The sequence below is a fragment of the Procambarus clarkii genome, chromosome 3 (assembly GCF_040958095.1).
Source record: "Procambarus clarkii isolate CNS0578487 chromosome 3, FALCON_Pclarkii_2.0, whole genome shotgun sequence".
In the NCBI taxonomy this organism is placed as follows: domain Eukaryota; kingdom Metazoa; phylum Arthropoda; class Malacostraca; order Decapoda; family Cambaridae; genus Procambarus; species Procambarus clarkii.
Window position 1 is genome coordinate 11733301 of NC_091152.1, and position 13244 is coordinate 11746544.

A 13244-nucleotide genomic window follows, 5' to 3' on the forward strand; every position below is an offset into this window, starting at 1 on the left:
GTACTTTGGCTGCTATGGGGTCTGTAAGGTGGCGTGTGATGTCATCATTCCCCATACGCCCATGCAGTAAGCTCCCGGGGCCGGTGGAGCGCCTGGAGCGGGGCGCGCGAGTTGCCGCGAATATATTTGTGTTCATTTTTTGAGCACAGTTCCAAATACATTTTATTTGTTTTTATGCGCTAATCCTATGTATAATGAACACGTACACCATATTATGGCAGTAAAACATCCGTACTGTCCAAGGACATTGTGTTACGTGCATGACACTTGTGTATACATATGCTGCACATATTTACCATGTATCATGCTAATTTATGTATATATACAATCTATTTACAGACTATACACTGTCACACACTATATACATTCACCATCAACACATTCAGAACACCGCGAGTGTGAGCAGCCACACCCAGCCAGCCCTCCCTCACTCCTCCAACATTGTATTTGCCAACTTTGCCCCTCCCATCATACAGTTATTCACACCAGTGTTTCATGTTCATTTATGTATATTTACAACATATATACACACTATACACTGTCACACACTATATACATTTACCATCAACACATTCAGAGCATCGCGAGTGTGAGCAGCCACACCCACACAGGCCCTCCCTCACTCCAACATCTATAAGAGTGAGGGCTATACGAGGGCTATTGGCCCTCCTATGGGCCAATAGCAGCTGTCTCGTATGGGCCAATAGCAGCTGCCTCGTATGGGCCAATAGCAGCTGCCTTGTATGGGCCAAAAGGCCTTCTGCAGTTACCTTTGTTCTTATGTTCTTAGCTTCTCTCAACATACTCTTGTTGCTGTTATTACACTATATACACACACACTGTATATACCCATGTACATGTGTGTTCCCCATAGCGAACCACAAAGCTAGTATGGTGAGCAAAACAAGAATGGCTGCCACACAGTGATGCTACCTCAATTCTCTCCCTCCCTCCCTCACCAAAATACCTCCTTCCACAATACTACGCTCAACGCTAATTATAACCACAATACTGATCACTAATTCCTGTAAATGAATAATTGACCACAAGTTTATTTTGAAAAGAAACCTAAAAGATCGTTTGAAGATTCCTAGACGAACGAAATAATGCTGTGGTGCTGTGGCTAGCGCTGTGAACATCGTGAACAGCATTGAATCACTGATATTTGAACATTGTACCCAGTCATTATCACACTCAGGCTCTTCTATAATACTATCAAGGCTAAATAATACAAGTTATATATATATATTATGACATTATTAGGCGATGCTGTGGTCACACGCTGAACAGCAGTGCTGTGCGCTCATACTGCGAGCGCCAGCCTTGGTTGCTCACTCACTACTGAGGCTCCCACACCCGTGAATGTGGACCACGATTTTTTTTAAAGATGGCGTCTGTTTACAAGAGCCCTGAGGAAGCTGATGTGAGCCCCATATAGCCGCGGGAGTTTTGAATGGAATGTGAAAAATACAAATACCCGGAGGCACTTTGCGCACCTGAAGCCTGGGCCTGCAGGCGCGTTGCGGAGTTAAAAGGTTAATGGTGTTAAAAGCACATAGAGCAAACACTTTGAACTGGGAACTCCACAAGGAGGGGTCCTCAGCCCCTTGTTGTTCAATGTTCTGATGCATAAACTTATTAAAGATCTTCCAACTAATAATGAAGACACTGTCATTTGTTATGCTGATGATATATGTTTACAGGCTGCCTCCAAGCCTAGAATGCAAGTTCTGCTCGATGCTTTTGTTACTAGAGCTGAGGAATGAGGCCTCCTTATCTCTGTACAGAAAACTCGTTCCCTCATTCCATGTGGTATTCCACCATCCAATTATCATATAGATGGGCGAGCACTCGAGAACTGCGAGTCTTACAAATACCTTGGTGTCCCCATTAACGATCCTGGGTACCTTTCTTCTCAAGAGGAGACTCTGGGAGAGATTAAAGCCCTTGTGGATCCTTGTTGGTGTCAATCATGGAATTAACATGAGACTTGCTAGAATGTTTTATGTATCATTTATACGCTCTGTGATTGACTACAATGCTCCACATCTCACACTGTATACAGACAAAGAGCTGAAATCTCTCGAAACCTTGCAAAATGAAGCTATGCGTCTCATCCTTGGGGCTCCAAAGTCCATGAGAATAGTTAATATGAGAGCAGAGTTAAAATTACCTACCATAAGTGAGAGAATTTTGTCTATTAGCACGGTTTTTGGCGTGAAGGCATTGAGTAGATCTAGACAACACATTTAGTTACAAGCTAAACTTTCTAATATGCTGCACTCACCTGAGGTCTCTTGAAGAAGAATGAAATCTAATTATGTATTTTGGTTCTACAAGGTAGCCAATTCCATCAAAATATTAAATATGTACCAAACTCAATTAATGATTAATCAACCAATTACTCCATGGGATAACTGGGATCTATAAGTAGATTTTGTAAATGCGCCCAAGAATGATAGTGTGCACTCTACATTATTAAAACAGTTAACACTAAAAAGCATTACTGAGAGTACTCAGAGTATGGGTAACGATGTGTAACAGTGCTATACCGACGGTTCTGTAGAAGAAGGTGGATGATGTACCGGCTGCGCATGTAATATACTTGAACAATCTTCTCTCGTACATACAGCAAGGAAGCACGTCAATGACTGGGCAAGTACAACTCAAACCAAACTTGCAGGCATATAGCTTGCCACTGAATTTTTAAAAGACAAAGGCAGTGGACTTATATACTGTGACTCGTAGAGTGCGCTTCTAGCATTGAATGCACATAGTAGTGACACCCAGAAAATAGTCAGTGATATTCGAATGAATGTTTTAGCTGCTAAAGAAAACAGATTTGAAATTAAATTCCTATGGATACCATCACATGTTGGCATCTCAAGTCATGACACTGTTGATATGCTTGCAAGGACAGCCTGTAAAAAAACAGTGGTAGAAATTGATATGGGTGTTTCATTAGCAGTGACAAAGAGAATACTTCAACAAATATCTAATGAAGATGTAACCAACCTAACAAATTCACAAAGACCTGTAAGTTGTAGCATTAAATATTATGATAGATATCATGAGGAGACATTCACATATGAGACTAATAGAACAAGAACCCGGCAATGTGATATTATAGTGGCCAGAATATGCCTGGGATATAGACGTATCTGGCAGCTTTCTCAAAACCCAAATGTCGAGTACACAATGTGTTAACTTTGTGAAAGAGAAAACATGCACTCTCTTGAACGTCCCATGCTGACTGACTTTCGCTTTCCTGGGCTAAGGTATGCTGAACTCTGTAATTACCATATGAGTACTGGAACACTTGACAATATATATTGGACTTGTACCCAAGATTAACCATGTAATGTATCAATTATACAATGTACTGTATGTATGTGATGTAACTATATAACCTGAGCTTGTAAAAGCACCTTAATCACTTTCAGTGATTAGGTGCTTTATTGCACACTAGTTTCTCTATCAGCTATCTCACCCTGTCAGAGTAAAAGAGACAAATGTATGTGAATGCATGTGTGTGTATATATGTATGTTTATATGTATATGTATGTATATATGTGTGTGTGTGTGTGTATGTATATGTATGTGTATAAAGTATATATGGAAGCTGATCAGAACTACATTTCACATTTGTAAATGCACATTAATGAGTAATCTTGTAAAATACACATTGAACACTTTATATAGAGCATACATAAATCTGTGTATCTATGTATTTACGTATGTAGGTTAGCTTAGCATTTTAAAAGCACCGAATCACCTTTTGTGGTTGATTGTTCAATAAACCCCTGAACTATATGTTTAACACATCTCTAACTCTGTCCATGGAGGACAGAAGAAAATGTATATATGCTGATTAGTATTGTAAATGTGTGGCCACGTCTGTGGTAGAAAATAATAATAATAAAAAAAATACTCCCTCAATGACTCCTCACTCCCCCACATCCTCCCACCATACTGTTCTTGCTTTTATTCACTATACACAGATATTATATATAAGTATCTACATGTTTTGTTCACTATAACTGTTCATCTAAGCTGGTATAATGCCAAAAAGAGCATAATGGCCACCCCTACCCAGCATGATAAATCATGCAGATGTCGCCAGCTCCCTCACCAAAATGACTTCTCCTCACACTCCTTTTGCTGTAATTACACTATATTATATATAAGTATCTACATTTGTGTTCACCATAACAAACCACTAAGTTGGTATGCTGAGTGGCAGTGGCAGCCAGTGGCAGCACGCCACTGGCTGTCACTCCCTCCTTCCCTCACCTCACCTGACTCGCCACCCTTCTCCCACCATACTGTTTTTGCTTTTATTCACTATATACAGACATTATATATATGTATCTGCATGTTTTGTTCACCATAGCAAACAACTAAGCTGGTATAGTGAGTCCAGTTTTTTTTGTTCTACCACAGACGTGGCCACACATTTACAATGCTAAGCAGCATATATACATTTTATTCTGTCCTCCATAGACAGGGTGTCATTAATGTGCATTTACAAAGGTGAAATGTAATTCTGATCAGTTTCCGTATTTATACACATACATATACATACACATATACGTACATATACACATATATATACATATATACACACACATGCATTCACATGTGAATGCATGTGAAGCTGGGAAGACGGGACACCACGAGCGTAGCTCTCATCCTGTAACTACACTTAGGTAATTACACTTAGGTAATTACATACATTTGTCTCTTTTACTCTGACAGGGTGAGATAGCTGATAGAGAAACTAGTGTGCAGTTGAGTCCAGACAGTAAAAGATGGTCACACTGAGTCAGCAGACAATGCTACCTCCCTCCCCACCAAGATTACTCCTCCCACGACAGTGCTAATTATCACAACAATCCTGCTATTATCAGAATCCTGGTCATTTTTATCACAGTCAGGGGTCATCTGTAATACTGTACTATCATCGCTAAATAATAGCATGTACATATATATTATGGCATTTTTAGATGATACTGTGGTCACAAGCTGAACAGCAGTGCTGTAAGCTCATGCTATGTGTGCCAGGCTTGGTAGCTTACTCAGTACTGAGGACTTCACACCCGGGAATGTGGCCCACGATTTAAAAAAAAAATGGCATCTATTTACAAGAGCCCTGATGAGGGTGAGGTGAACACCGTGTATCAGCTGGCCATTTAAATCTTGTGCAGTACTCCAACACATCATATGACATGATGCGCAATTTATAACAAGTTACTCAACACATCATATGATGCGTTGCACAGTTTAAATGTTAATTTACAAGGATATTTTGTGGAAAAAAATATTTTAGTATGTTTCATCATACATTTATTGAAAGATATTTTAAAGTGGATTTTGTTCCCCAACTCTTACCTCCTCTCAAATCAGCTGTATAGTTGTTAATATTTTGGGCAAGAGAATTGCTATACCAGATAAGAAACTTGTATTTCTGGATGTGATGTTTTGTGTTGCCGCATCAGGTCACAAGGGTAGCGCACCCAGTGGAGACGCACCATCACAGCGCTCTGGTGGTGGTGTATTAACTCATTGCAAATGGCTGACATATGGATGAAAGTTTAACATTCCTTTCAAATTTCTAGGAGCATTTTTCATTTAGATAATTAATAAATATTTCTTAAAGGTAACAGGTGGTAAGATTATATGAGGTTCCTTCATAACTGCTGACATATTCTAAGCAATTTTTTATAAGTTTGTGATAACAGACTGTGATAATTCGGCTTGTTTTCAATATTTTATTATTAGTAACACAATTTACTGTAATAATTTGGCTTGTTTTAAATATTTTATTATTAGCAATGATTTTTGTGCCTAGTGAACTTGTCCAGTAGTTATCAGTATCCCAAATCAGTATGCTCCCTATCCTACGGCACTCGGTCTCACATCCGTAATATGGTCACATTAGACGCAGGGCAATTTTTTATACATTTAAAAATAAAAAAAGCACATCTTATATGCCAGAAAACACGGTATGTATTGACTCAATGTGTTTTGACTTTTGTTTGTTATCAATAACTTTTATCAAATCAAATGTTTATTCAGATAAAGTACATACATACAACGTGAGATACAAACATTGATGGATTTATAGATAGAGCTAGTGCATGCAATGCCTAAAGCCACTATTACGCAAAGCGTTTCGGGCAGGAAAAACACTAAGACTAAAACTTAATACTAATTGAGATTAAAGTATAAATTGTGTTGAGAAAATAAAAAATAAAAAAGGGGGGAACATGGCAGAAAATAGTAAATATACAATTTGGTCAACAAACAGCATTGTTTAAAATAGTAGATATGGGATTTAGGGGTAAGGTAGGTTACAAGGAGTTAATTAGGCAGTACTTAGTTTTTATCTTAAACTAGTTGGGAGAGGTACAGTCTTTTAACATGATTGGGAAGGTCATTCTACATTCTGGGTCCCTTGATTTGTAGAGCATTTCTAGTTTGATTAAGTCATACTCTTGGAATATCAAGTAGGTATTTGTTTCTGGTGTGGTGCTTATGGGTTCTGTTACAACTTTCTAGGAAGCTTTTGAGGTCAGGATTGACATTACAGTTCAGCATTTTATATATATAAAATACACATGAGAGGATGTGCAGTGACTTAATATCTAACATATTCAAAGATTTGAGTAAGGGTACCGAGTGATGTCTGGGGCCAGAGTTAGATATTGTTCTAATAGCAGCTTTGTGTTGAGTAATTAGAGGATGGTAGAGTAATTATTATCCTCGGTAGTTTCATTGGAACTCATTTTTATTGTTTGTGATATCTTGAATTAACTGAAATAAAATACATAGAAATTGAGTTAATTACAAGAAACCATAGTTTTAGCATTACTGGGTCACTTTTGCACACACACACACTCTCTCTGAACTTCTATGACTTACACCACTTGTGAAGGTCCTATGTCTTATGAATAGTGTCATTGTATTTTTTAATAGGTCTTGCTGGGGAGGAAAACCGACTACCTGGATATCCTGATGCTCCATATGACCCAAGTCCCAAGTTTCCTGCATCTATAGATTCACTCAGTTCTACAGCTGGTGAAATATTTAGACAGGTAAGTCAATTGTCTGATAAAGCAGTAAAATGCATGGCTTCTGTCTTGAGTAATAGGTACAGTCGACCCCTGATTCAGCAAATCTCTGGTTAGGATGCACACTTTTCTGGCCAGATTTACTCACTTGATTCTGGTTTGCTGAAATGGGGGATATGTGGATTTGCTTCGGATGTTGGGACAGCATTCACAGACTGGTGGAAATATTTTCCATCATATCACAGGATAAAATGTTAAATTTTCTTCATATGTACATATTGAAATTAAAATTTTCCTCAGTCAAATCCCCCTCCCACCCCCACTGCCACTCTCCCTCCCTCACTGCTTCTCTGCCACTCTCCCTCCCTCCCTCCTGCTCTGCCTCCTATGCTCACTGCCTCTTACCCTCACAACCTCTCTGCCTCTCTTTCTCTTTCCCTCACTGCCTCTCTACCTACCTGTCTATCTCTCCCTCCCTCCCTCCCTTCTTCACTGCCTCCCACCCTTACTGCCTCTCTCCCTCCCTCCCTTACTGCCTCTCTCTCTCTCCCTTCCACACTGCCTCTCACTCTCACTGCCTCTCTCCCTCCTGCCCTCACTGCCTCTCCCTCTCATACTCGCTGCCTCTCACACTCACTGCCTCTCATCCTCACTGCCTCTTTCCCTCCCTCACTGCCTCTCACCCTCCCTCACTGCTTCTCTTCCTCCCTCCCTCCCTCCCTCACTGCCTCTCTCCCTCCCTCACTATCTCACTCCCTCCCTCCTTCACTGTCTCTCTCCCTCACTGCCCCTCAGCCTCCCTTACAGCATGAGAACTGCATGCCATGTGAGGGAGCGAGCCACATGTGTACTACTGCCACCCAGTGAGGGAGGGAGAGAAGGAGGGGAAAATGTAGTGGCCACTCGCCTGATGGCTAACCTGGGAAATTTAAGTCTAATACAATAAATCATTTATGATACAAGTATTTTTTATAACTTTTTCTTATCCTAATAATTTTACTAAAATATATATGATGTACTGTATATGCAGAATTTAAGAAAAAATTCTGGCTAACAGAGTTGAGCTTTATAGGCGCATCGTCATGAAGCCCATCCTTTCCCAACCACCGAGACCTTTCCCCCATAGATTCCATACAATCTGTCTGCTGGCGGTCACGCATACCAACTGCATAATTCATGAATAAAACTATTTGTTTAATTAATAAACAGGGAGTAATAAAACATGTTACTTATTAATAATGTATAGTAATACTTTACACCTAATAAAAAAATTAACATATCTTGGCTAAACTTTGTACAGTTAAGATTAAAATTTTCATATGAGCGCGAGGGTTTGGCAACCTGGTGCTTGATCAGTAGCCCTTCCCTCACTTCACTGCCACTCTCCCTCACAGACTATCCATCACTGCCTCTATCCCACACTGCTTCTATTTCTCACTGCCTCTTTTCCTCACTGCCATTCTCCCTCATTGCCTCTATCCCTCACTCAGGTTGGTATCCAGTGTGGTGGGATAGCAATGTTTGTTTACAGTTGCTGACATCCTTTGTAACCATCACACACAATGTGTTTATAATTACAAATGGCACCTCAAGAGGATTCAAACAAAATACTGCATACAGTATGCCTTTTCTAAGATATATAAAAATATAGTAGGATTCATTATTGTACAGTTTAGTAGTACTGTATATAACAATGAATTATTCTTGATATATAATAATACAAAAATGCATTACATAAATGCTTCCTGAAGTCAGCTCTGGTTGCAACGAATCCCTCACTCCAACGAATTGGAGTTGGTCCCAAATAGTTTGCCAAACCGGGGATCCACTGTACTGTACATGTTCAAAAAAGATTGTAGTTGAAGTAGTTCATATATTAAGAAAATCTTTGAAGCAGGGGTACTGAACCAACATCTTGGGGTAACCCCAGAAGTATGCTTTACCCATGTACTGCAATATGCTAAAAGTAACACAACCTGGAGTTTGCCCAAAAATACTAAGGATTTGGAGGAAATGAGGTGGTGCTCAGTCCAATATTTACATGTAACCCACATACACACTGATGTACATAATGGAGTTCTCCACCAAGATATATCATGTTATTATGATTTTATTGTGTATTTGACAGGAGCATTTGGTGGAGAACTGCATTACGCACATCATGTGCGTATTACGCACATCATGTGCGAGTGTATATGCAGGTTATATATAAAAATTCCGTCAGGCACCAGCTTAGTGCCTCCAAATTTCTAGCGAGTTTGTGTAATTACCTAAGTGTAGTTACAGGATGAGAGCTACGCTTGTGGTGTCCCGTCTACCCAGCACTCTTTGTCATATAATGCTTTGAAATTACTGACGGTTTTGATCACCACCACCTTCTCACCTAACTTGTTACAACCGTCTACCACTCTGTTTACAAAAGTGAATTTTCTTATATTTCTCCAGCAGCTTTGTTTCGTTAGTTTAAATCTATGACCTCTTGTTCTTGAAGTTCTGGATCTCAGGAATTCTTCCCTATCAATTTTATCGATTCCTGTTACTATTTTGAACGTAGTGATCATATTGCCTCTTTTTCTTCTATCTTCTAGTTTTTGCATATTTAATGCCTCTAACCTCTCCTCGTAGCTCTTGTCCTTCAGTTCTGGGAGCCACTTAGTAGCATGTCGTTGCACCTTTTCCTGTTTATTGATGTGCTTCTTAAGATATAGGCACCATACAACCACTGCATATTCCAGCTTTGGTCTAACAAAAGTCGTGAACAACTTTTAAAGTATTTCGCCATCCGTGTATTTAAAAGCAATTCTGAAGTTAGAAAGTGTAGCATAGGCTCCTCGCACAATGTTCTTAATATGGTCGTCGGGTAACAGTTTTCTATCTAGAACCACCCTTAGATCCCTTTCTTTGTCAGAATTCTTTAAAGATTTCTCACATAATTTATAGGTTGTGTGGGGTCTATGTTCTCCAATTCCAAATTCCATAACATGGCATTTATTCATATTAAATTCCATTTGCCAAGTGTTGATCCATATACTTATTTTGTCCAGGTCTTCTTGAAGAGCATGACAATCATCTAGGTTTCTTATCTTCCCTATTATCGGCAAACATGTTCATATAATTCTGTATTCCCACTGGTTGATCATTTATGTCGACAATGAACATTACCGGTGCAAGAACTGTACCCCTGTGATACTCCACTTGTGACATTCCTCCAATCCGATACCTTACCTCAGATTATGGCCCAGGTGTGGACTCCAGGTTATGAAACTATTAGCATACCATGGTCTATGGGTTAAGGCATGTGTCTGGGGTGACAGAGGGCACTGGTTTGGTCCCATCATAATGCTCCAAAGATTTTCTCATTTGATATATCATGATATTATGATTTGTTGACCAGACCACACACTAGAAGTTGAAGGGACGACGATGTTTCGGTCCATCCTGGACCATTCTCAAGTCGACTTGAGAATGGTCCAGGACGGACCGAAACGTCGTCGTCCCTTCAATTTCTAGTGTGTGGTCTGGTCAACATACTTCAGCCATGTTATTGTGACTCATCGCCTGCATATTATGATTTCATTGTGTAAGTAATATATTGTCTACAAGTCCATTGTGCTCATATTCTATTATCTCTTGCTTAATTCACCAAAAAATGTTCAATTTTGACCATATGGATTTCATTCCTGTCTTGACAGGTGGATCGCTTGAATGGACTGGTAAACTCGGACCTACCCAAGCCTGATGGTGGTTTCACTCCATCTTTGAATTTACCTCCTTCCCCAGACTCAAGTTTGACTTTCCCAGTGGAATTGAATACTACTAGAGGAAGGGACAATCTTGTGGATGCAGCAGATCATCAGCCTTTGTTACCAGAGAGAAGAGCTGAATTTCCTATTACTGAAAGCCCATTAACACCTGTAACCCAAGACTCTACTCTAACTTATGATGATCTTAATACTGTGACAGAAGAAAATGAAGGAAAGAATTATTTAATTTATGGAGATTATGATGATAATCAATTTGAATATGATGATGAAAATAAAGAGTATGAGTATGAATACTATGACTATGGAACAAGAAGAAAACGACAACCTGGTAAGAATACTATTCAGAATGATGAGAAAACTCTAAATGGAACTGATAATAGTTTACCAGAAGGTAGTGAAGACAACTCGTCTTCTGTGACAATAAAGAAACATAACAAGTGGAATAGAACAGGCAATATCACTAAAATTAAAAGTATCCAAAAGCAAAGTGCTTCCACGAGATCATCCAAGAACAGCAAAGTTAACACTCTACGAATGGAAGACACTGGCAAGACTTTAAGAACAAGACTATTTAATTTATCGTCAAAGAGGAAATCATTTAAAGTATCTCCTATATTAAGAAATACAACTACTCAAGAAGTACTCAAGCAAGATCAACAGCCACAAAAAGTAAGACAAAAGAGCAACAGGAAGGAGGATATTCATCCCCTAAGAAGAATTCACTTTCTAAGATCAAGAAGAGAATCTGGATTTCCTTTCAGAAAGTCATCGGTAGGAGAAATCACATGGATATGAGATTTTAAATTAAAATATATTTTGTTCTGACAGTGCATATTGTCTTTAATTGTGTATTGTTAACATTTTCTTTTGGTATTTGTGCAGGTTACTTATTTTCCCTACTAACTGAAATATGCATGGGTGATTGGCAGAGGCTCTAAGGCCCTTACCTTACTCAGTAAGGGTAGTTCTAAATGTTCTTTACTAAATATCAAAATGACATTGACAAATTGGAGTAAATAACCCCATGGTATACTTGGGATTTAGTTGTGTCCATGGCAACAAAATTGGTTCAGTATTTTGTCAGTCCACCAATTTTACTGCAGGTAATTTTCTTCAATTGTGAGAATCGGCAAGTTTTTTTTTTCTGATTTTGCCTACTTTGAGCCTCTGGTGATTAGTTGCAGTGAATAATCATTATAGTTGCTACTATCATAATTCACAGCTGTTGTTGGACTAAAATAACTAGTTATTTAAAAAGTGTAGTATTATATATACTTTTTCATAGAGTAGGTTTCTAAATTGGTGATGTTTCATTTGTATGTTTTATATTCTTGAAAGTCATTCTGTGATAAATGAGATTTATATCTATGTTAAATTATCTTCTAAAATAATCATGATCTCAACAGCATAACATTTTTAATTTGTTGCTAATGTTGGTTTAAATATTGGTAAATCAAACAACACTGTAGATATTTTGACCTCCAAGGCAAATGACAAACCTTTCACTCATTTTTATACAAGTAAGACTTCTTGGAGAGATAATTTAAAATAGAAGGAAGACTTAAGGGACTTGAAAACCAGGATGTTCTATAAACACTTTGTAACTGCTGTGTAATGTGCTGCATTTCATAAGCATACAGTCTCTTGTGAATGACTTTCCAGTCCTTTGCCCAAGGAAGAAACATGTTTTTCCATACAATATATTTAACACACACAATACAATTAAAAAAAATGCTTATGTTGGTAGTACATCAGATACAATTTAGGCAGTGCTTGCAAAGCATATAGTTATTGAATACTATATTCAAATACAACATGTGATTCACAGTATAATTTATATATAAATTACTAAATTTATAATGCACAACAACTGCTGTTAGAATGTCACTAAGTTTTACTTCATATCCATGATTCCAACATTCTTTATTGGCATAGTGTTCATATGTGTAGTTGACATTGCTCACCAGATAAATATTTTATCAATATTTAAGAAGAGTATGTATCCTTGATGTTTTCTGTAAAGACACTGATCAGTTTAAATTTTTGGACTGTTTTTTACTACTAAATAAGTTAAAAGTTTAATCATGTGTACATTAAATGGCAATGCAGTATTTAAGTAACATTAGGATTTGTTAAAGAAATCTTGTGTTTTGCTGTACCATCCTCAATGTTGGTAACTGAAAGAAAACATCTAAATATGCATTGTTTGTTGCCTAAGTAAACACTTGTTTTCTGGGGGGGAGCCCCTTCGGCTCCCCGGAGCTTATCCAGGCTGATATGCTAATGTCAGACTTTGGCATCACTCATATGTATGGAGTTCTTGGGCCTACCGGGAACCACGAGCCAAAACCTGGCCCCCTCAGAGAGGCAAGAGGAGCAATGGCCTATAGAAACCCCCCCCCATGTG

General features: G+C 38.5%; 1 protein-coding gene across 2 annotated transcripts in view; it reads left to right on the plus strand.

Annotated features, from left to right (window-relative positions):
• Positions 1-12978, plus strand: part of LOC123760948 (uncharacterized) — a 709495-nt gene extending 696517 nt beyond the window's left edge. For both annotated transcript variants that reach the window (XM_069329132.1, XM_069329138.1), the window contains exons 13-14: positions 6979-7097; positions 10766-12978. In XM_069329132.1, coding sequence (XP_069185233.1) covers positions 6979-7097; positions 10766-11632 — 986 coding nt within the window. In that variant the 3' untranslated portion in view covers positions 11633-12978. The remainder of the gene's footprint in view (positions 1-6978; positions 7098-10765) is intronic.
• The last annotated feature ends 266 nt before the right edge of the window (positions 12979-13244 follow it).